Source organism: Nannobrachium achirus, assembly GCF_963921795.1.
Source record: "Nannobrachium achirus genome assembly, chromosome: 11".
Classification (NCBI taxonomy): domain Eukaryota; kingdom Metazoa; phylum Chordata; class Actinopteri; order Myctophiformes; family Myctophidae; genus Nannobrachium; species Nannobrachium achirus.
This window is the reverse complement of record NC_137820.1, coordinates 27,343,882-27,367,345: the sequence shown is the minus strand read 5'-3', so window position 1 is coordinate 27,367,345 and position 23,464 is coordinate 27,343,882. Positions and strand designations below refer to the sequence as shown.

Genomic DNA, 23,464 nt, shown 5'->3' with positions numbered 1-23,464 from the left:
CATTCCAAGATTGTGGATTAGTTGTCTGGCTTGAGACTAGCAGGTGATTTGTATTTCAAAGGTGAGGCCGCATTTACACTGCAATATGATGAGCGTTAACCGAGAGTGAACAAATGCAACACACGTTGGTTACATCTGTACACAATCAGGGTTACAAATGGGTAAATTAACACTGGGGATTTTACTGCGTAATTATGCAGGACATAGTTATGTAATAAAACATACAGAGAAAAATGCACGCACCTTATGAGGAAGTTTGAAAAACCAGCAGCCAGGAATATCGACGTCATTGTAAGGGCCGTTTCCGTGGTGATACGAGCACTTCTTCTCCTCCGGAAGATCCTCCAGATCTTGAAAAATCTGCTTATGAACAGCTTCGTTCTCCTCCGCCATACTCTCCAGGCGGCTCAACTGCTCGACCTAAGGATGAATTTATGAAACGATAACTCTTTTTAAACACTAACCAACACAAAATTGTCAGTTGGCAGTGTTGTCCAATGTAAAACTCAAGTCACTCCATAATAGAAATACAAGTCTAATAGGACACTGGCCAGACTGAGTAGAACCAGTGAGAAAAAGACAAAAGCAGCGAATCAGTCTGGATTCAAAACTCATACTTCTCAGCCCCATGACCCACCGAATTCAACACACTTTCCTAGTTTGGGATGGCTTAGGGTAGAAGACAAGGTTAAGCTAATTTCAAAGGGATTGGTATTTAAGATAGTCTCAATACCCTCATACCTGTCTAACTAACTACTTATAGAAAGTGAGTGAAACCCACAGCCACAACACTAGAGGGAGCAACCATGATTCGGAAAAAACATGGGAAAATTCTCATTCTACTACTCTGCCACCAAAATGTGGAATGCCCTGACACCATTCATTATCACTGGTGGATTTCCAAATTGGCCTGAAAAACATTTATCAGGAGACCACAAGGGGAGGTAAGCATAAATTCCTATTTTCCTTTTTCTCTTTTGTAAATAATATTATAGTGTATTTATGGATATGACATGTATTATTGTGTAAATTTGTTATGTTATGTTGATGAATTTAATACATAGGACCACAATGGAAACAATTCCCCAGGACTTCTTTTGTGTTATCGTTTTAGCCTTATACAGGTGTTAAAGCCAAAAAGAAATCCCAAGACTGAAATGTATTTTCAGACCATGTCCCAATATGTGATCCTTGAAACATGGCGCGCGCCCACCCACATAACACATATTTGGGGTGTTTCCCTGAAGTTCTGAACTGCCTTCACTGAATGTGTGTGCGCGCCAATCCATTCTTCATTTTATAGAAGTATCTTCTGAAGTTCAGTTGTATTCTATGCTTGTATGGCCAATTCAAATACTCATATCTTGAAATGATAACTGCTTTTTAGTTTTCTAGATCACTTGACTAGTGTTTTGACGACTTTGTCATTCATCGCTACACCTCCCCCTTATTTATTTATTTTTTTGCGGATCTGCACTGATCTCAGAAATAGCCCCTATGGCAGTGTTTCTCAACCTTTTTTCTGCATGGGCACACTTTTCATGTCCCAAGAATCCATGGGCACACCAACATAATACGGGGGGTGTAAATGTCGTCACTGTCGGGAAGAAACCATGTATCTCCAAGTTTCAAATTTGTACGTTTCTTCGCAAAGTAAAGCCCTGCTTCATCATACAAGGCTGTCGCACAACAGTAGTGAAAACAGCCGATCTACAAGCACACAACGCCTCGCACCGCAAGGCCTTGTGTGCTTGTAGATCGGCTGTTTTCACTAGTTTAAATCATTTTTAAAATGATAAATACAATACTGGCTTTCAAGCAGTTTCAAGGGGCACACTTTGACCCTTCTCAGGGGCACACCAAAGGTCCCCAGGCACAGTGGTTGAGAGACACTGTCTTACTGTACCACGTGCCGTTTACATTTATGACTAATGAAGTATTCAACCAGTGGATCAAACCATACCTTCTCCCACACCGTGCTCTCTGTCAACATGATCTCCTCTGTGTCCTCGCTGTCCAGGACCGCAGGCTTCTCTTTGCCCCTCTCCTCACAGTAATCTCTGTACAGGCTCTCAATGACTCTGTGGGACACAACAGTATTTCATGTTTACATCATACACCAGGGGTCTTCAACATTTCCAGGCCAAGAACCCCTTAGTTGAGAGAGAGATGAAGCAGGGACCCCCACAACCTGTTCATAGATTCCATATAGTTTCATTGTTTGACAGCACAATCATCAGTGTATTTTGGATTCATGTCAATTTGTGTTTACTTGAACTGTCAATACTTAATAATCTTGACCTTTCACTCTGTACTTAGTCTGCTCTTTTTCCCCTCTACACCAAAGCTCTTTGCCAAAAATAGCCGATCTACAAGCTCACAACGCCTCGCGCGATCTGCTATTTTTGGCCAAAGTTCTCAGAATATGGACACTAGGGTTCAAGTGGTTAATATAAAAAAGGAGGAAAAAAAGTTTTTATCACTCAAAAGATTTGGAGGACCCCCTGTAGTAACTCTGGGGATCCCCTAGGGGTCCCGGACCCCCTGTTGAAGATCCCTGTCATACACAGTAAACTCCCTGGTGTTCATTTATTTTTGTTTTCTGTTGAAAGGTTAAAGCTCTGCATTCTGATAGTAATCGCTGCTATAATGTTTGTTCAGGTGTTTCCCTGTCTTTCCAGCTCTTTAATAATTAATAAACAATACTTTTATTATTTAATGATATTTTCAGATGGGTCATAAATGTCATCCAATCAGGAGAGACTCATTTATCAGCTTCAATTCTATATTGTTCCAATTCAAAATTTGTCTGCAATTTTTTGTTTTGCTTCAACACTTCCAATGTCACTTATTTATCCCTTCGAAGTTCTCTCTCCTGATTGAATTAAATTGGTGTCCCGACCACCATTAGGCCGACTGGTTTAATGTTTTCCTATGTAGGCCACTGGACTATGAACTTCCCCTCCAAGTATTGTAACTGTACCTGTGGCCTTACGGTTTCCGAGAGAGAAAAACTTGATTCAAGTCAATGGGAACATTTATTCACTAATAAATGAATATAAAGTAACTATACAACATATCTCTTAGCAAAATGGAAGCACAAGATTGTCGATGAAGCCGGTCGATTTGCCAAAACTGCCAAAACTGCTGTGTATGAGTGTATGCTGCCAAAACTGCTGTGTATGAGTGTATGCTGCCAAAACTGCTGTGTATGAGTGTATGCTGCCACATTTTTGGGGTTGCTCTAGAAATAAATATACTAAAATAAAGTCCCCCAAGTATTATAGTGTGTTGCTCTTCGGGCAACCACACTAATAAAGTCGCCCAAGTACAATAGTGCATGGGTCTTCAACAGGGGGTCCGGGACCCCTAGGGGGTCCTCAGAATTACTACAGGGGGTCCTCCAAATGTTTGAGTGATAGAAAGTTTTTTCTCCTTTTTTATATTAACCGCTTGAACCCTAGTGTCCAAATTCAGAGAACTTTAGCCAAATGACCGGCTATTTTTAGCTAAAGAGGTTTGGTGTTGTGATGCCCCACACATTAAGTCTGAGTCATTGGGGCTCGTTGCCTTGCTTAACTGTGTCCTAATAGGTGAGCTGGGTGGGGCCTCATTGGCTCGTTGGTCTAATGGCTCATTGGAGAGCACCTGGGCCCGGTGCCTCCAGGAGTCTATAAAAAGCCAGCCCATGCCATTCTGAAGCAGAGATCCAGAGGAGGCTGACCTGTCTCCACCAGCCCTGTTGCTTTATGTTCTGTTATGTTTAGTTAGTTCTAGCTTTACTTTCCATCCAACACCCTGCACAACACCATGTTCCACACATCCACATTTACACCACTGATTACTGACTCCACACTTCATAGGATCCTTTTGGCATGTTGTTGACCACCTTTAGTTGTTATGTTAGCCTTTATTTAATAAATACACCTTGTTACACTTTTGCCATGTCTCCTCTCCCCAATCTTTTGTTGTGACCTGAGCCAGTCATGACAAATGGGGGCTCGTCCTAACGTGAGTATTTGAACTTTAAAGTTTGGTTAAAGTTAAATATTTTGTGCGCGCACCTACAGAGGTGTTTTTGATAGCCGGTCTGTAACTAGAAGTAATTGGGGTTTCCCTGTGGGGTAAATTTTTGCCAATTAGATGCGGTTGGGGAGTTTGGCTCTGGATTCCCCATTGTCTATTTTGACGTGGTTTTCAAATTATTTTTCGGTGGGTGCAGTCTTGTTTGCTGTTTTGTTACCGTTAAAATGCATTTTTTGAGTTACCGTATTTTTCCGTTGGGCATTGGAGTTATTTGAATGTTGGGCTGAGTTTTGTGACACACTTATACTGCATATTTTGAGTAGACATTTGTACGGAGCTTCTGCTGTTGTCCCATGTAAGGCAAAGCCACGCTGTGTTTCTTTAAACCTTCGTGGGGTTTGTTATTTTTCTGGTAGTGTTGGGGTCACCTACGCGCCTTCCGGGGGCACAGTACTTGGTGTGGCAGCGCGGCTATCAACCGGTTGCGTTGTCCCCAGGTATAGCAAGTGCGTAAATACCCACGCAGACCTCATGAAGAGCTAGGGGTGAGTTAGATAAGCTTTGGCTAGGCAGTTAGGGGACGCTCCTGTGTGCTCAAAATTGTATTGGTGTTTCACTTAATTTTGTCTGTAACATTCAAACGTAACTATGGCTCAAATTGACAAGTTTGTGGCGTCACCGTCCGATGACTTTTTGGATGGTTGTAGTAAGGAGCAGCTTTTGGAAATTGCTGATCATTATAAGGTTGACGTTGGGGACAGGAGACGCAAAACCCAAACCATTAAATTGGTGTTAATGGCCAATTTAGGAGAGATTGGCATCTTGCCAGAGTCAGAAGTTGAAACAGAGGGAAGCAAAAGCAATGTGTTGCCGTTACCTAGTCAGGGTCAGTTTTCATTTGAACAACAAAAAGAACTGTTGCTTATTCAGCTCGAAATGGAGAGGACAAAGCAACAGGGGGTAATTGAAAAAGAAAGGGTTGGAATTGAAAAAGGGAAAATTGAAATGGAAAAACTCAGGATTAATTTGCAGAGGGAAAGGGTAGAACTGGTAAAAGAAGGTAAAATGGATCAGAGGCTGTTAGATCCTGGTGGAGGCCCAGCTGTAGAAAAGCGGCCTTTTGACCTGGTTAACAATTTGAGGTTAATGCCAAAATTCAATGAAAAAGAGCCTGAAACCTTTTTTTCTTTGTTTGAAAGGTTGGCAGACTCAAGAGGTTGGCCTGCGGCTGACCTGACTGTGATGCTACAGTGCGTTCTAACCGGGAAGGCACAAGATGCATATTCCGCGTTATCAGTAACTGATAGTTTAACCTATGCTACTGTTAAAGCTGCTGTCCTTAAAGCGTACGAGATGGTGCCTGAAAGTTATCGGCAGCGCTTTAGGAATAATAGGAAAACTGACGACCAGTCATATTTGGAGTTCTCGCGGGAACTGGTCATAAACTTTAACCGGTGGCGTATGGCTGCAGGTGGGGACACAATGGAGAAATTATGTGACTTAATACTGTTAGAGCAGTTTAAAATTGCCATTCAAAGTCGTATTGCTACTTATGTCACTGAACAGCAGACTAAAACTGTGGCAGAAGCTGCTGTGTTAGCTGATCAGTATGTGTTGACACACAGAGACTGGGTACCGCAGGGCGCCCAAGTTACGCACCGGGAGGGTGTCACATCCAGCCATGGGGAGGGTGGTCACAGCGCGCCTTTCCATAGGAATTCGAAACCGGAGGATGGGAGAAGTTGGGCTGCCCGTGACGGTGAAAAAACATGTCAATACTGTGGCAAGAAAGGTCACATTAAAGCAGACTGTTATTCATGGAAACAAAGAGATGGAACGATGGAGGTGAAGTCGACTGCGGCCATTGGGCCTGTGTCAAATGTGAGGTCGGTAGGTCCTCTACATGAGAGCGAGAGTAGTCTCGGCGGTGTAGATGAGGCGTTTCGACCGTTTGTGGAAAGGGGGTTTATCTCTCTTGTGGGCTCACAGGAAAAAGTACCTGTGACAATTCTGAGAGACACAGCGGCGATGAGCACGTATGTTCTTGACTCACTCCTACCATTTTCTTCACAGTCTGCTACGGGGGATGCCATGTTGAGCCGTGGTATGGGCATGTCCGTAATCCCTTCTCCTATACACAAAATCAATTTAGAATGTGGCCTGGTTCAGGGCCCGGTGGAGGTGGCGTTGCGTACTGCATTACCGGTGGCTGGGGTTGATGTTCTCCTGGGTAACGAGCATGCTGGGGCTCGTGTGTGGGAAAATGTGTCAGCACCTCCATTGTTGAATCGCATTATCTCCTCTAAGCCTACTAATGTGATCTGTGAAAATGCTAAAGTAAAAATGAAGCGTTCATTTGGTCAGCGGTCTGAACGTCGGAAATTCAGACCGGGTGAGCAGGTGTTTGTTCTTTTACCTTTTCAAGCAAAGCTTACAGGTCCATACACTGTTGTTGAGCGTATGTCAGAGGTCACCTACCTCATTTCAACTCCTAATTTTCACAAAACTACTCAGTTATGTCATGTAAACCTGTTGCGACCTTGCCATGGTCGTGACTCGTGAGTCAGTCCATCTTCTCAGTCAGTGGCAGTGACTGAGGTAGAGGACTAAATGGTTGAGATGTAGAGCTGTTAAACCAGTGTACGAGTGTCCATATCTAATGCTTGCTGTCTCTTGTTTTTTTTTAGTGCCTGGTGTTGCAATCCCTGGCCTGTCCTGCTCCTTGACGGCATCATTGCTATAGCTGAAACAACTGATCCAGCCGTTGAGGGGGGAGGAGAGTCCAGGAGTATTGCAGGGCCAGGGCTATAGTATAGATTGTTACTAGTGCTCTATTGGTAGACGAATCATTGAAAAGTACTTAAAATGTAGTAAAACCATGGTATACATTAATGTTAAAATTGCTTATGTAGAATGCACTGAGTGGGGGGTATATTATTGCATTTTGGTTTAATGGGGTTTGTTATCATTTTGTTATCCTTAATTGAATTAAATGAGTACCTTAAAGTAAATAGTTTATTTACTGAGTCATGGATCCTAGTGGGAGCCACGACTTTAAGGGGGGGGGTGTGATGCCCCACACATTAAGTCTGAGTCATTGGGGCTCGTTGCCTTGCTTAACTGTGTCCTAATAGGTGAGCTGGGTGGGGCCTCATTGGCTCGTTGGTCTAATGGCTCATTGGAGAGCACCTGGGCCCGGTGCCTCCAGGAGTCTATAAAAAGCCAGCCCATGCCATTCTGAAGCAGAGATCCAGAGGAGGCTGACCTGTCTCCACCAGCCCTGTTGCTTTATGTTCTGTTATGTTTAGTTAGTTCTAGCTTTACTTTCCATCCAACACCCTGCACAACACCATGTTCCACACATCCACATTTACACCACTGATTACTGACTCCACACTTCATAGGATCCTTTTGGCATGTTGTTGACCACCTTTAGTTGTTATGTTAGCCTTTATTTAATAAATACACCTTGTTACACTTTTGCCATGTCTCCTCTCCCCAATCTTTTGTTGTGACCTGAGCCAGTCATGACAGTGTAGAGGGGAAAAAGAGCAGACCAAGTACAAAGTGAAAGGTCAAGTTTATTAAGTATTGACGGTTCAAGTGGTTAAACATCTGAAAACAAAAATGTACATGAATCCAACATAGGCCTGGCTACACTGATGATTGTGCTGTCAAACAATGAAACTAAATGGAATCTATGATAAGGTTATGGGGGTCCCTGCTTCATCTCTCTCTCTCGGGGTCCTTGGCCAGAAAACATTGAAGACCCCTGCCTTAAGGGAAACACACACCGGACGCGGAGGCCGCGCGGAAGCGGCGTGTCAAAACATACAGCGACATTATTTTCAATGAACTAACCCACACCGGCGGCGTCAGACGCGCGCATCCGCGGGTCTGCCGCCTCGTCTGCCGATATGCCGCTGTTCTATTTTTCCAGCGTTGCCGCGCGGTGAACATGTTCTCCCATGGTTCTCCCCACCGCATCCAGTTGGGGTTACCGTGCGGCACTTAACGTGCGTCGATACCGCGACACGACGCTGCGCAGCCGTCCGCGTTCAGTGTGTGCTATGCATGAGTGTGTTGCCCTTCCTGGCAACCACACTAATAATCCCCCCCTGCTTTCAGAGCTGTGTTTTCCATACGTACCTATGCGGACACACCGGCCCTGGGTTGTGGCTCTGGGAGTCCAGGTTGTCCCTTCGTCCAGGAACCAGGTAGCCCCAGCCGTGCTTCTCTGAGTAATGCAGGGGGAAGCCGTCCCATGTGAGACCCATCAGCTTGGGGGTCAGTCTCATCTGCAGGCTGATCAAGCTGGCTCCAGGTGACCAGCTGTCGTTCGCAGACATCTTCTCACACAGCTTACGATACCACCTGATGGCATCACCATGACAAAAGAGGGAGAGTGGGGTGGACATAAAGAGGATATGATAAAAGCAATGCAGCTTTAGTCTAGCCTCGCAACAGCCAGACTCTCCCAGGGGAGAGTCTGGGAGTCCTCCGTAGACAATGCATTACGCAATGACGTAGTTACTCACTTTGACTGACAGGTCCAGTCAGTAGTCATCAGTGCATCAAAACATCGTCGGGAGAACATCAAATACGTCTTTTCCAGACAGAAATTCCAAAGGTGCAAACTGTTGTTCGTTTTTAAGTTATGAGATGCCGTTGATTTCAGATAAAACTTCGCTTAATGCAGCTTTTATTTGCGTTTTGTGAACTCGCATCGGACATGGGGTCCGCCATGTTTGTTGTCAAAATGCGAGAGCTGTAGCAGCCGTTCGACCAATCAGGAGCGGTGTGAGGCGGGTTCGCTTGAAATGCAGCCTTTTGATTGGAAATTAGAAAATAATTGCTAATAAAGAGGCTCAATGGGAGGGACACCAGACCGAGAAAGGAAGCACATTGGTGATGACGTAACTCGGGATGGCTTGCGAGGCTAGCTTTAGTCCATGCATGAAGTAAAATTAGAAAATGTGTTTATTTTGTGATTTGCCATTAACCCTATACACAGTCGGTCAGAGTGAACCAAAGAGTCGCATACTGCTCCCGGGCCGTACAATGCCACGGTCTGGTCTAGGGTAATAGATAGGGTGATAGATAGGGTGATAGATAGGCAGAGAGCTTTACCCTGGATGACCAGGCAGGTGTTGCCTTCTCTTGGGCAGCTGGTTCACCGTCTCCTTCAGCCTCTCCAGAGCTGCCCTGTGTGGGCAGGAGCCTGCCATGTCCTCTTCAGAAGGTGGACCTGGGTCTTAGTACAGCACAAGAAACACAGGAAAACCTTGGTTCTTATTTATTTGTCTATAATTTACATAGAGACCGATGTCATTCGCATGAGGATCTTACTCAGAAGAAAAGACTGGCAAACTTGTGACGATTTAATTTTATAATCATACAATTTATTTGACAACGTATCCTGTACTACTTTAAAGCAATAATGCACCTCATACACAACTAATTTTAGTATACAAATATATATTGCCCTCTAAAACGCTGCTAATTTCTCAGTGCAATACTACACGAGCCAAGTGGAACTTGATTTAGTCTTAGCCTTATATTAGATAAACTTTTCACCTTTATACCTTTGTTGTTCTTGTATTTACGTTTTATGTTCCGTTTGTGTGTAATGTAATGTAATGTACTCCACTGTCTGCCTGTTTTTGTTTTTATAAAGTTCTTCTGTGGGGACTAGTGATGCGCGGGTGACGTTTTTTTCATAACCCGCACGACCCACAGCCCGCACGGAACGTAACCCGCCCGCGCCCGCGCCACAGAACAACGAATCCGCCCGCCCCGCAACCCGCATTTAAAAAAAAGATCGTATATCATCTCCACAATAGCTCATCTTTATATACGGCTCTTCTAAGTACCCAAAGTCGCTTTACAGATAGGTTTACAGTAGCACAATATTGTCATGGGCTAAATAAACAAACGTGTTGTTCAAATTGGGGTTTAGCCTAAAAGACATTCATTCAAAGACGTTCATTCTCTCTGGGGCATCGTCGGGGTAAGAATGGCGGTTTTATGTCAATCATATTTATACAGCGCCTCGCACTTTAAACAGACAGCAAAAGACGGACAATATGAAATCCTGTTGGTTATTGATTAATCACCAGATTGGAGAGATGGGAGCGACTCGAGGTAAGCGTGGTTGGTTGGTTGGTTCATTCAGTCAGTCAAAAAATCCGCCTCACTTGCGAAAGTTGTGTTTCAAATCGTATCCGTTGACTGGCTGGTTATATAACTTAACCGACACAAAGTATTTAGCTATAAACGGACTTGTGTGGATGACAGAGAGTCAGAGACATATAGACCTAAGTGAAATCCTGATCAGCGACACGCGCTGAATTGTTTGTGCATCTTCTCTGCTGTGCTCACGTTGTGTCAAATGTTGGCAAGATGTGGTTCGCGGCCCCAACAGGAGCGGAATTGGGACGGTCCGAGCGGAGGAGAAACCTCGCTCCTCTCTGGCGCATTTTAAAACTCACTCGCTCGTGCTCGTATTCAAATGTTGTATTCTTATTCTTATAGGCCTACTCTTATTAAGAATAAAAGGCAAATAAGAACAGGTGATTATTCTTATTTATTTTTTGCACGTGAGAGTGGTGATAACCCACCCGCCCGCCGCCCGCCTGAAAAGGTCTGAAACCTTGACCCACCCACCCGCTTGCGGGCGGGTTGGCGGGCGGGTGGGGGCACCGGGTCAGCCCGCGCACCACTAGTGGGGACTATGCGGTGATCCATCTAAATAAACAAATAAAGTGAAGTAAAGCATATTAGGAATCCATTTCTAATCTGGTATAAAGCTCTGAACTCAGTACCTTCCTCATATTCTGGAAGAGGCGTGCAGGCTGATGCCTCGGCCTCTTTTTGGGCGCGTTGCTTCTTGGTGAGGGTCACTTTCTTCTGCTTGAAGTCCTGTACGTCCCATTCAAGATCCCAAAGCCAGGGGTCTTCTTTGTACCTTACAGTGTACACACACAGAATTAAGTCTGTTACCTTAAAATATTTACTAGTACCTTCACCTCGACATATTAATACATTTCATTGTTTAATATTTATAAAAGCCACAGACAGACTTAACCATGTTCAACCTGTTTTTGGGCATGTCATTATAGCCAGGCAAAAGGATTTCTAACATTTCAACAATCATATTATATTAAAATTGGCTCCCAGGTGGCCACGTGCAAGTCACTGTGACTCAGCCATAACCATATAAGGAGTTCCTAATGCAGCTGTGCCCAAGAGAGTGTTGTCTAACCTCAATGTGTGATATGGCATAATGTGCAAACAAATCAGTCAGCTCCATACATGGGCACAAAAGGGGGCAAGCCCATATATGGTTAAATCAGGGAGCTCCATGTGAATAATAGGGACACTGCCCGACAGATAGAGAGATCTCCATATACAGGCCCGAACTCTTTTCTAAACTAGCGAAAATAGCCAATCTATTAGCTCACACAATATGTTGCATAGTGACATGTTGTGTGAGCATTTAACATACAGTACATAGCATATAACATATAAAGGGTTTCTGCCTGACAGTGATGATATATAATACAAGTTAAAGGAGCTATAGTCAACTTTTTCATTGTAGGGCCGACACTTTGTTTACATCCTAGTCTATAGACTATGATGTAAACAAAGTGTCGGTCTGACAATGGCCAAAATGATTATTTTATCATTATTTTACGCTTTTTGTGGTCATTTTTGAATAGAAACACATATATGAAGCTTATTTTTTTATAAAATATTTTCGAAACATAATTTTTATTTTAGCATCCGTTTTTCAAGAAAAAGTTGACTATAGCGCCTTAAAGTGAATAGCGTTACCTAAGTGGGCTGTATCAGTTTAATAAGCCACGGCTAGACGCCCTCCGATTGCTTTCTTCCAATTACCTCCAGAAAGCAGCAGTGTTATAATGCAGTTATGATGATGACAGTCACACTGCAGGGAGCAGGGACACTCAGGGCTTCATAGTCATTATTCTATCAATTACTATGATTAATCGAATAATCGAGAAGGCATGTTTATATATATATATATATATATATATATATGTGTGTACATCAAAAAAGAATGTATTGACTAAACTGATTAGTCTGATTAACAAGTCTGATTGCAAAAACAAAAGCTAAAATTGCAGATCTAAAAGCTCACAATGTGGCACAATCTTATAGATCTGCTATTGCTTAAATAATGGATTAAATTGATTAGTTGGATTAACCGTTGCACCCCTGGTGAGAGTGCAGTGACAACGTAGCAGCCATGTGTCACCTGTCACCCTGTAGCAGTTGGCAGGCGTCGTCGGCCAGGATCATCAGAGACTTCTTCATCTCTCTCTGGAGTTCTTCGTAGGTGTCCTGGGAATCCTCCAGGTACCGCCCCCAGCTCTGATTGACAGGAAGGTAGCTGACGCCCATCTCCAGCATTCCCGCCAAAGTCACCGGATGAGGACACCTGATAGGATGGAGGGAAGGAGGGCGGAGTTTACAAAAGGCCTTTCCGGGTAGTTAAGACACCAGGAGCCTCGCATTTGAGCAGTATTATTAATTTACCTTATTTCTGGACAATCAGGACACTTATGATATTGTTATTGACCATTTTGAAAATAAAATTTTGTTCTACATATCCACAGGTTAACAAACTAGACATAACTAATGTTATGGACACTTTGTTCTATATTGTCGTAGACATTCTACGCTGATGTCTGTACACAAACATTCTGATCTGGTCTATATCACATCTTCCCATGAATCTTCAGTCGTCATTTATCCATTTGTAACTCTAAGAATGTACAAATGCAGTCAAATCGGACCCATAAGGGTTACATTTCACTTTCAAAGTGAAATTGTCACTGAGGATTTCATGTGCAGTTAAAGGTGCATTGATTAAGTCAGAGGTCCACTGACCTCTCCATGAAGAGAGGCAGCTGTTCTGAAAAGACTTGGTGAGTGGCCTGAACGTCCATGGCGCAATACTTCATAAGCTCCTGTGGAGGGCAGTAAAGATGTGATTAATGGGAGCACTGTGATACTGTAGTACAGTGTAGATAAATTGCCACGCATGTGACGTGAAGGTTGTTAAGGGCATTGCCAGTCTGGTTGCTGACAGAGAGAAGTTTGATCAAAAACCTCTCACCTGGAAATTGTTCCTGACGTCGGTCATGCTTCCCTTCACAAACGTCTCCCTGGCCTCCTTCTGCAGTGGCTCCCCGCCCACATAGAGCGCATGGACGTCTGCAAGGTTGTTGATGCTACTAATATCCACCCAATCCCAGGAGCCAATCTATATAATTATGTAGTAATATACATATATATCATACGCACACACACACACACACACACACACAAAAACAAATGAGATTCTATTCAAACGGAAAGCAAAACAGTCCCTTCGTTCAACATCCAATGTTTTCAGGCCAAGGACCACTTAGTTGAGAGAGAGATGAAGCAGCGACCCCAACAACCTTTTCATAGATTCCATATAGTTTCATTGTTTGACAGCACGTCAATCAGTGCATTTTGGATTCATGTCAATTTGTGTTTTCAGATATTTAACCACTTGAACCGTCAATACTTAATAAACTTGACCTTTCACTCTGTACTTGGTCTGCTCTTTTCCCCCTCTACACCAAACCTCTTTGCCAAAAATAGCCGATCTACAAGCTCGTTGTGAGCTTGTAGATCTGCTATTTTTGGCCTTAAAACATTTCCAGTATTAAGGAAAACATTATTACTGATTTTTTATTTTAAAAAATTACACCGACCGCCGGACCCTCCCTCCTCTGTCCCACTTTCTTCATGTGCTGCTTGACCTCCTGGAGACCCCTCCTCTTGCCCAGCCTGTTGGCCATCCACAGCGTGCGCTGGAAGCCGGTCAGCCCGGAGATGGCCATGTGAAGACTCATGGTGTCTAGGAAACGTGCCTTGGAACCCTGCAGGGCAAAACCAAAATAGAATGAATGGCCTGTTTTCCTCTTAAAGCTCCTATTCAGCAGTCCATTGAGTTTCAGGTCCCAACTCTTGTGAATCATGCAGACCAAGTATTACGTAAACAAAAGAAGAAAAAGAGTGGAACATTTGCGAGGGAAGAAAGGTATAGAACGAAGAGCGGCGGACAAATAAAAAAAGCGCGTTTCAACATTCACACTGTGCAACATTTCCAAGGGCACGCTGGGACACATGTTCTGGTCGTGCCCAAGGATTGTTCCATTCTGGGAAAGTATTTTTGCATGGTACAGCAATGTATACCGCACTCATATCGAACCTGACGCACTAACTGTCCTGTTTGGTTGCTCCGAAGCCTCTCTCGCTCTGCCGTATGCGGTACAGCAGACTCTTATGCTTGGAACACTTATTGCGAAACGAATCATTCTAACCGAGTGGAAGACCGCTGTCATTCGAAGTTTCACTAAATGGCTTAATGAGTTCGTATCATTGATACATTTGGAGAGGCTGCGATGCCACAGACAGGACAGTCTTGCAACATATGAATATATCTGGGGTCCTATTACGGGTCATCTAGACTCTTTATGACTGTGACTGCCCATGACATCAAGTAGCCATACTGTATGTATGTTGTACATCTCGTATACCTCTGTAGGCTATAATTGTTCACTACTTCAAGTAGGCCTAGGCCTAACTGTCTCAAGTGTTTTTAAATAAGACTTTTGTATTTTTTGTATGATAGGTTCCACTCTTGTCTCGTTTATACTGTATGCTCTCCAGTCTGGTGTGTGTTGTCTTGTTCGTCTTGTATTGTCTTTTATAAAATCAAATAAAAATTAATATAATAAAAAAAAGAAGAAAAAAAAACATTCACACTGTGTGAACTTTACCTTTAGTAGGTACTGCTCCTTGATGTAGGACCGGTCAAAACTGACATTATGACCCACTATCAGCCTCTCCTTCCACTGACCCCCTGGCGGGCGGACAGAGTTCACAGGGGTCTCCAGGGGGATGAGGTCAGTCAAATACAGCTGACTAGACCACGAGTACCTCTCCTCAATGAGACGCTTACTGCACCATGAGTACCTGGAGAGTGAGATAATGTTTTATCCAGAGAAACTTACAGTATGCAAGTGTAGTGCCGCATTAATCTGGGATCATTGGTAAACCAAAAACCTAGTCTAAAGAATATATATATATATATATATATATATATATAACAAAAGATCTGTATATTGAATCTATAGCATCCGTCTAACTATCATGCAATGTAATCTAAATTACATTTTTAACCTTTGCATAAGACTGCATCGTCGTCAAGGCTAACAACACAAGTGTAAAAGCAGTTGCAGACATTTGTGGGTAGGTCTGCAATAAAAGATTTAAATTGACCCTATGTTATGGGAGAGCGGATCTTTAATTTAAGCTGTAGGTCATTCAAAGTCTGCTTTTAGCTCAGAACTTTTATCAGTCGGCTTTCTATAAACTGTGGTATGGAGTTGACCTTCATCCAGTTTATAGAAAGCTGACTGATAAAAATACTGTGCTAAAAGCAGACAGCTTCCATCCAAATTGGCAAATGAATTACATATCTTTTGGGCCATTTCACAGAAAAAAGGAGTTTGAAGAGTAGGCTATAGACATGTCAAACCGTTTTGCACAGAGAGGCTATAAAACAAAAACTGTCCAGGATCTGAACTTTTTAATATAAAGACAAGAGAAATTCTCAGGACAACAGGTTTATTTGGTTAATACAGCTCTGTAGCAAATCCTATAAAAAGGATAATACAGTCATCTCATTAGCAGTGACGCTATTCTTATAGGGACGTTTTTCCTGCCCCACCTATGGTCAGTTTTCAGAAGCTGGAGGCCTGGAGCCAAAGTCATCTCCCTGCTGACAACTAAAAAAGACATGGTACCCTTCACAGGTCTCTGAAAGGTACTTACAAATGTGTTTTTTTTTTGTTTTGTTTTTCAGCCATTGCACAAAGGAATGTAAGCAATTTACTGACTTTACATAAGATGTACAACATAAAAGTATGTATCAACTGTAACACTACATTTGTGGTATACCGCCTGCCTTGTCGGAATTGATTTTCTGTAGGTGTCCTTAAACTGTATATGTGGACCAGTGCTTTGTTTTCTGGCAGATGAATAGATAAATATATGTTCTGTTCTGTTGTTTACACATATTATATTTACCAATACCTGACCAATACCTGTATGATTATTTCACTTTTTTCTTTTGAATATACCTATTTCTTTTTTCATGTTTGCTTTCACACCCATACTGTACGTCTGCAGGTTTGCAGTTTGCAATCTGTACAGTATCTATAGAAGGGGACAATTGTTTGTTGAGGGTTATTCTAAAGAAGGCTGTGCTGGCCGCAACGTGACTAGACTGCACTCTGTCGAGGTGCCAACTTGCGCCTCATGCACTCGTGGCCATGTATGGCCTACTTGTGCGCCAGCAGAGCGCGCCTTGTTATTTATATGAGGTCTTGGTGAAGTCACCAAGAATGCTGGTCTCTCATTGGCTGTTAATGGTGACGTCACCAGGAATGCTGGTCTCTTGATTGGCTATGGGCATAAACATAGACAGATACGCTACCAAACCTTTTTCACCAGAAGAGTGCCTTGGTTTAAGATCTGTAATTAACAATTAAGGATTTACTGCATACTAATGCAGTTACACAGCATAATAGTCAACATCTTAAGATCATTTTCTTCCTTCCTCACCAGGCAGTAGGAGACACAGCGACGGCCAGGGTGGGACACCGTCCCTCCGTCATGCACACTTCCACGTCAAATATCACGGCTGTCTCCTCAGGGAAATCCACGCGGTGCCCCTCGCCGTCCGTCCCGTAGCGCATCCAGCCCACCTCCCACGCCCACTCCTGGGGCATCGGAGGCAGTGGCGTCTGCTGCAGCTGGCTGGCGGCCTTGATTTGATTGAATAAAAGGTTACTAAAAGGATAAACCCAAGGAGGCACTATGGCTTGTTTCCATTGGGGTCCTGTGTATTCAATTCATCGAAACATTCAACAGGGGGTCCGGGACCCCTAGCGGGTCCTCAGAGTTACTACAGGGGGTCCTACAAATCTTTGTGTGATAGCGTTGTGAGCTTGTAGATCGGCTATTTTCGGCAAAGACGTTTGGCGTAGAGGGGAAATGTCAAGTTAAGTATTGACGGTTCAAGTGGTTAAATACGTATCTGAAAACAATTGACATGAATCCAAAATACAACTAGAAGCAGTGCTTTTCCGAGCACAGGTCTCCACCAGGTGTTGTATGTTGGTTGTGGGTGTGCATTGGGTGGTATTGAATTAGGTGGTTATGAATGAGCGGGGTCAAACGCAATCCAAGGTGAGTGGACAAGTTAGCTTCAGAGACAGTGAAGTGTCAAAAAATGTGTTTGTCAAAAAACAGCCTCATGGCTGATGTGAAAAATGCAGGGAAAGGGTTTTTCCTAGGCCTCTAGGGAGTGCGATTACAAAGTTTGACACTGATCGGTGGAGTTATAGGTAAAACGACAAATCGGCCTGTTATAGCGCCACCATGAGGCTGATTTTAAAAAAAATGTAAGTTTGGCATAGTGGGAATGTGTGTGTGCGATTTCATGAAAATTGCACTTTGCGTTTGTGATTTGAGGCATTTTGTTCAAAACGGCTCAATCCTACAAACTTCGGAAGCCAATCTTAGCCAATCAGGATGGAATATGCAAAATCGGACAGATCCATGTCGATCACATGACTGTCGAGATACTGCCTACCGATTAGTAGGATTTTTGGACAAAATCTTTAAAAGTAGTGTACAGAAATGTGTTTTGCAAACATCGGCCTCATGGTGGCGCTATAAAAGGCTGATGTGAAAAAATCAGGGAAAGGGTTTTTCCTTGGCCTCTAGGGAGTGCGCTTACAAAGTTTGAAACTGATCGGTGGAGTTATAGGTAAAACGACAAATCGGCCTGTTATAGCGCCACCATGAGGCTGATTAAAATAAATGTAAGTGGCATTTCTTCCTCGGCCTAGTGGGAATGTGTGTGTGAGATTTCATGAAAATTGCACTTTGCGTTTGGGAGTTGAGGCATTTTGTTCAAAACGGCTCAATCCTACAAACTTTGGAAGCCAATCAGGATGGAATATGCAAAATCGGAAAGATCTGTGTCGATCACATGACTGTCGAGATACTGCCTACCGATTTGTAGGATTTTTGGACAAAATCTGTAAGAGTAGTGCACAGAAATGTGTTTTGCGAACATCGGCCACTAGGTGGCGCTAGAAAAGGCCCATTTGAAATATTTAGGGCAGGGGTTCTAGATTGGCATCCAGGGAATGCGTGTGCTCACTTTGGCAGCGACTAGGCCAACGGCGACTGAGATTAGGTGCACACAAACTGCGAGGACGCACGGACGCACGCACGGACACACGGACACACAGGGGAAAACATACTCTCCCCCATGCCTTCGGCTAGTGGAGACAATAATAATATTTCATACAGTTAAGCTTCACCATTGGTTCTGTACTTGGTCTAGCTTTTTTCCCTCTACAGTTTAGAGTGTGTGTGTGTGTGTGTGTGTGTGAGAGACAGTGTTGCAAAGCTCCTCCCCTCTCTGACTCAGAGGAGTCAGGAAACAGAAACTTACAGCACACTCCTCTCTGTCGACACAGACATACACACACAGAGACAGGGATAAGATTCACGTTCAGATCAAACACACCTTCCAGTGAGGAGGAGGACAGTCTTTCCACAGCTACAGGAGGGAATACTGACCCAGACCACTGGAACCTGTTGCTGACTGTCAACTGAATGGACTTTAACAAGAACCACGATTAAAGTGAAAGGACATTTTCACAAAGGGAACATTCTAGGAGAGGGAGTGTTACCACCACTGACTGGCTCATTTCCTTTATTGTGTGGAGTGTTTGTTGCTTCATTCAGGGACGAAATGGCATTCAAGTCTTTCTCAGAGGAGGATTTTTCCTGTCCTGTGTGTCATGACATATTTAAAGATCCTGTTCTCCTGTCATGTAGCCACACCTTCTGTAAAGCCTGTCTGCAGGAATGGTGGAGAGAGAAGGTAATGAAAGAATGTCCAGTTTGTAAGGAGAGACATTCAGTGGATCCACCCAGAAACCTGGCTCTGAAGAACCTGTGTGAGGCCTTCATACAGGAGATACACCAGAGAGCTTCAACAGGGTCTGAGGTTCTCTGCAGTCTGCATGCTGAGAAACTCAAACTGTTCTGTCTGGAATGTCAACTGGCCGTGTGTCTTGTGTGTCTGGATTCTAAAAAACACACCAAACACAGTTTCAGACCCATTGATGAAGTTGCACTGGAACACAAGGAGGAGGTCCAGAAATCACTGAAGCCTTTACTGGAGAAACTAGAGGTCTTTAATAAAGTTAAAATAAACTGTGACCAAACAGCAGAACACATTAAGGTACAGGCCCGGCACACAGAGATGCAGATGAAGGAACAGTTTAAGAAGATGCATCAGTTTCTACAAGAGGAAGAGGAGTCTAGGATCTCTGCACTGAGGGAGGAAGAGCAGCAGAAGACTCAGATGGTGAAGGAGAAGATTGAGGGTCTGAACAGAGACATATCAACCCTTTCAGACACAATCAGAGCCATAGAGGAGGATCTGAGAGCTGAACACATCTCATTCCTGCAGAACTACAAGACCACAGTGGAAAGAGTCCAGCTCACACTGCAGGACCCACAGCCGGTCTCAGGAGCACTGATAGACGAGACCAAACACCTGAAGAAACTGACCTTCAGAGTCTGGGACAAGATGAAGGACATTGTCTCCTACACTCCTGTCATTCTGGACCCCAACACTGCCCATCCAGTATACACCCTGTCTGATGATCTGACCAGTGTGAGATGTGGAGAGAAACAGCAGCTTCCTGACAACCCAGAGAGGTTTGACTACTGGCCCCTTGTCCTGGGTTCTGAGGGCTTTAACTCTGGGACTCACAGCTGGGATGTTGAGGTTGGAGACAGTATGCGCTGGATACTGGGTGTGTTAGCAGAGTCTTATCAGAGGAAGGGAAAGGGAGGGGGTCAATACTGGGGCATATGGTTATCTGAAGGTAAATACAAAGTACTCTCCTCACCAGGGTCAGACACTGTTCTCTCAGTGAAGCAGAACTCCAAGAAGATCAGAGTCCAGCTGGACTGGAACAAAGGAAAGCTGTCCTTCTCTGATCCTGACACTAACACACACATACACACCTTCACACACACTTTCACTGACACACTCTTTCCATACATTGCCGCTGGTCATACTGTCCCTCTGAAGATGTTACCTGGGAAGATCAGTGTAACTCTGGAACCACATAGTTAGAGATGATGATGATGATGATGATGATGATGATGATGTATTAATCATTATTAGTAATTGTACTTGTGCCAACAATAATGGTAATTAATATTATGGGGATTTATAGAAATGTAATTATCTCTGTATTAAACATTGAGATACTTTAATAAAATGTATCCGACTATTATGATACTTATACGCTTGCTTTGAAATGAATAATTAAAAACAAATAGTAGGAAATAAAATAAAACTAGAAGAAGTGCTCTTCCGAGCACATGTCTCCACCAGGCCATGCGTCTTGGTGGTGCTATAATAGGCAAATGTAAAAAGGGTGGCATGTGTTCTTCACCAATCTTAGACCTTTCATGGCGCCACCATGAGGCTGATTTGAACATTTTGTAGTGTAATTTCTTCCTTGGCCTTTTGCGAATGTGCGCGATTTCATGTTAATTGCACTCTGCGTTTGTGATTTGAGTCATGTCCAAAACGGACCAATCTTACAAACTTTGAAAGCCAATCTCAGCCAATCAGGATGGAATATGGACAATCAGACAGATCCATGTCGATCACATGACTGTAGAGATACTGTCTACTGATTTGCGTGATATTTGGACAAAATCTGTAGGAGTACTGGCCAAATGGTAGTTTTGCACAAATTTCCTCCTGGTGGCGCTAGAACAGGCCCATGTGAAAAATGTGGGGCAGAGGTTCTGAATTGGCAACCAGGGAGTGCGCTTATAAAGTTTGAAACTGATCGGTGGAGTTAGAGGTAAAACCACGAATCGGCCTGTTATAGCGCCACCATGAGGCTGATTTCAAAAATGTGAAGTGGCATTTCTTCCTCGGCCTAGTGGGAACGCGATTTCATGTTAATTGCACTCTGCGTTTGTGATTTGAGGCATTTTGTCCAAAATGGACCAATCTTACAAACTTTGAAAGCCAATATCAGCCAGTCAGGATGGAATATGGACAATCAGACAGATCCGTGTCGATCACATGACTGTAGAGATACTGTCTACCGATTTGCGTGATATTTGGACAAAATCTGTAGGAGTACTGGCCAAATGGTAGTTTTGCACAAATTTCCTCCTGGTGGCGCTAGAACAGGCCCATGTGAAAAATGTGGGGCAGAGGTTCTGAATTGGCAACCAGGGAGTGCGCTTATAAAGTTTGAAACTGATCGGTGGAGTTAGAGGTAAAACCACGAATCGGCCTGTTATAGCGCCACCATGAGGCTGATTTCAAAAATGTGAAGTGGCATTTCTTCCTCGGCCTAGTGGGAACGCGATTTCATGTTAATTGCACTCTGCGTTTGTGATTTGAGGCATTTTGTCCAAAATGGACCAATCTTACAAACTTTGAAAGCCAATATCAGCCAGTCAGGATGGAATATGGACAATCAGACAGATCCGTGTCGATCACATGACTGTAGAGATACTGTCTACCGATTTGCGTGATTTTTGGAGAAAATCTGTAGGAGTAGTGTACAGAAATGTGTTTTGCAAACATCGGCCTCATGGTGGCGCTAGAATAGGGCCATTTGAAAAATGTGGGGCAGAGGTTCTGAATTGGCATCCACCAGGGAGTGTGTGCGCTCATTTTGGCAGCGACCGGGCCAACGGCGCCGGAGATTAGCTGTTAACAAACTCGGAGGACGGACGGACGGACGCACGCACGGACAGGGGCGAAAACATACTGCCTTCGGCTGGTGGAGAAAATGATGATTGTGCTGTCAAAGCAATGAAACTATATGGTTTGATCGATTGAAGACTTTATTAGAAGTTTGCATAGGAAAAGGTACAGTTTCATGACGGTACAGTTCACTGGTACAAGGTCTACTAAAAGGAGATCCTAGAAAAGACTAAGCTTATTTCCACAGGAGACCATTTAAGTATCTCATATAACATTGAATGGCAGACGAATAGAACACAGTACTATGCAGTAGATATGTAAAGAAAATAAAATGAAAGAACAAAAAAAAAGAAAACAGTAAAGCCCTTTGCACACAGGACAGTTGCGTTTCTTTCGTTTGCGGCATGAATAAAACGCATTGGATTTGGTGTGCAAGGCTGTGCGGAATCGGCACTGCGGATCCAAAAAGGAGTCATAAAAGGAGTGATGAGTTTTTCACCGCATGCGACAAGACGCACGAATCGAACTGGGTTCGATCGAGAAAAAAACGCACGGCGGCAGCCACTCGTCGCACGGCTAATTCGGAGCCGGTGTGCATGAGGTCATAGAGAATCATTGTTTTCTTTTCAAAAAATTATATTGTCCGTTTTATCCGTGCGGTTAAACGCGCCTGTGTGCAAAGGGCTTTAGTCTAAACAAACAGTAAGTATATACAAAGAAGGGGCAGGGGAGGGTAGGGCTGGGCTAGGTTTGTTTTTTTACCAGTTGCGAACGGCTGCTGTGTTTTTTCAGGGCAATTTTAAAGGATGCTAGGGATCCACACTCCTTTATGGCCTTCGGTAAGGCTTCCACATTTTGGTGGTATAGCAGAAGAACCTTTGTTGGTTTTGACTCTGGGTTGAAAGTGATCTGTGGCACTGCCTCTGGTGTTGTAATTATGGACATCCTTAACGTTTATAAATTATTTTGACAGGTACTTGGGTATCATAGTGGTCAAGTGGTGTAGTGTATATTGTACACCAGGCCCATTGCAAGTTGCTGTACTCTGTCATCTACTCTGAGCCACCCCACTCTTAACTGGTGAGTATAGCGGTGAGGTGAGTCTGATAGGGAAGGTTAAGCAGGACCCTAATTAGTTTATTTTGGGCTGTTTGGAGTTTAGTTTTTAGGGCTTGTGGGGCGTCACGATACCATACGTGGACTCCGTAGTCAAAGAGGGGCTGGATTATTGCTCTTGTGTTGAAATTGACCATTGGGGCGATCCTCTGTAGGAAACAAGTTCGTTGGTTGATTTTATTTAGAAGTCATCTTTTCGCTGGAAAGATTAGCTTCAAGGATACATCCTAAGTAAGAGATTTCGTTTTTTCGTGTTATGACCTTGTCACCCACTTTGATTGTGAAGTTATCGACTTTTTTGAGGTTATGATTTGATCCAAAGAGGATGGACTCAGTTTTTCCCAGGTGAATTGATAATTTGTTGTCGTTAAGCCATGTGCAGATCTTACTTAGTTCAGAATAAAGTGGTGG

The 23,464-nt window shown here is 43.6% G+C and overlaps 2 protein-coding genes across 2 annotated transcripts in view; one reads left to right on the top strand and one right to left on the bottom strand.

Annotated features, from left to right (window-relative positions):
- Positions 1-23,464, bottom strand: part of polg (polymerase (DNA directed), gamma) — a 34,298-nt gene that overhangs the window by 9,461 nt on the left and 1,373 nt on the right. Inside the window, exons 3-13 of the mRNA XM_080737525.1 lie at positions 16,720-16,922; positions 14,871-15,066; positions 13,800-13,967; positions 13,172-13,318; positions 12,943-13,022; positions 12,308-12,490; positions 10,851-10,993; positions 9,157-9,280; positions 8,176-8,400; positions 1,964-2,081; positions 244-420 (exon numbers count right to left, since the gene is read on the bottom strand). Coding sequence (XP_080593651.1) covers positions 244-420; positions 1,964-2,081; positions 8,176-8,400; positions 9,157-9,280; positions 10,851-10,993; positions 12,308-12,490; positions 12,943-13,022; positions 13,172-13,318; positions 13,800-13,967; positions 14,871-15,066; positions 16,720-16,922 — 1,764 coding nt within the window. The remainder of the gene's footprint in view (positions 1-243; positions 421-1,963; positions 2,082-8,175; positions 8,401-9,156; positions 9,281-10,850; positions 10,994-12,307; positions 12,491-12,942; positions 13,023-13,171; positions 13,319-13,799; positions 13,968-14,870; positions 15,067-16,719; positions 16,923-23,464) is intronic.
- LOC308293587 (E3 ubiquitin-protein ligase TRIM35-like) lies at positions 18,929-20,329 on the top strand (the record flags this gene model as incomplete). The annotated part of the gene is made up of 1 exon (XM_080736175.1): positions 18,929-20,329. The coding sequence occupies one exon, from the start codon at positions 18,929-18,931 to the stop codon at positions 20,327-20,329; it is 1,401 nt and encodes a 466-aa protein (XP_080592301.1).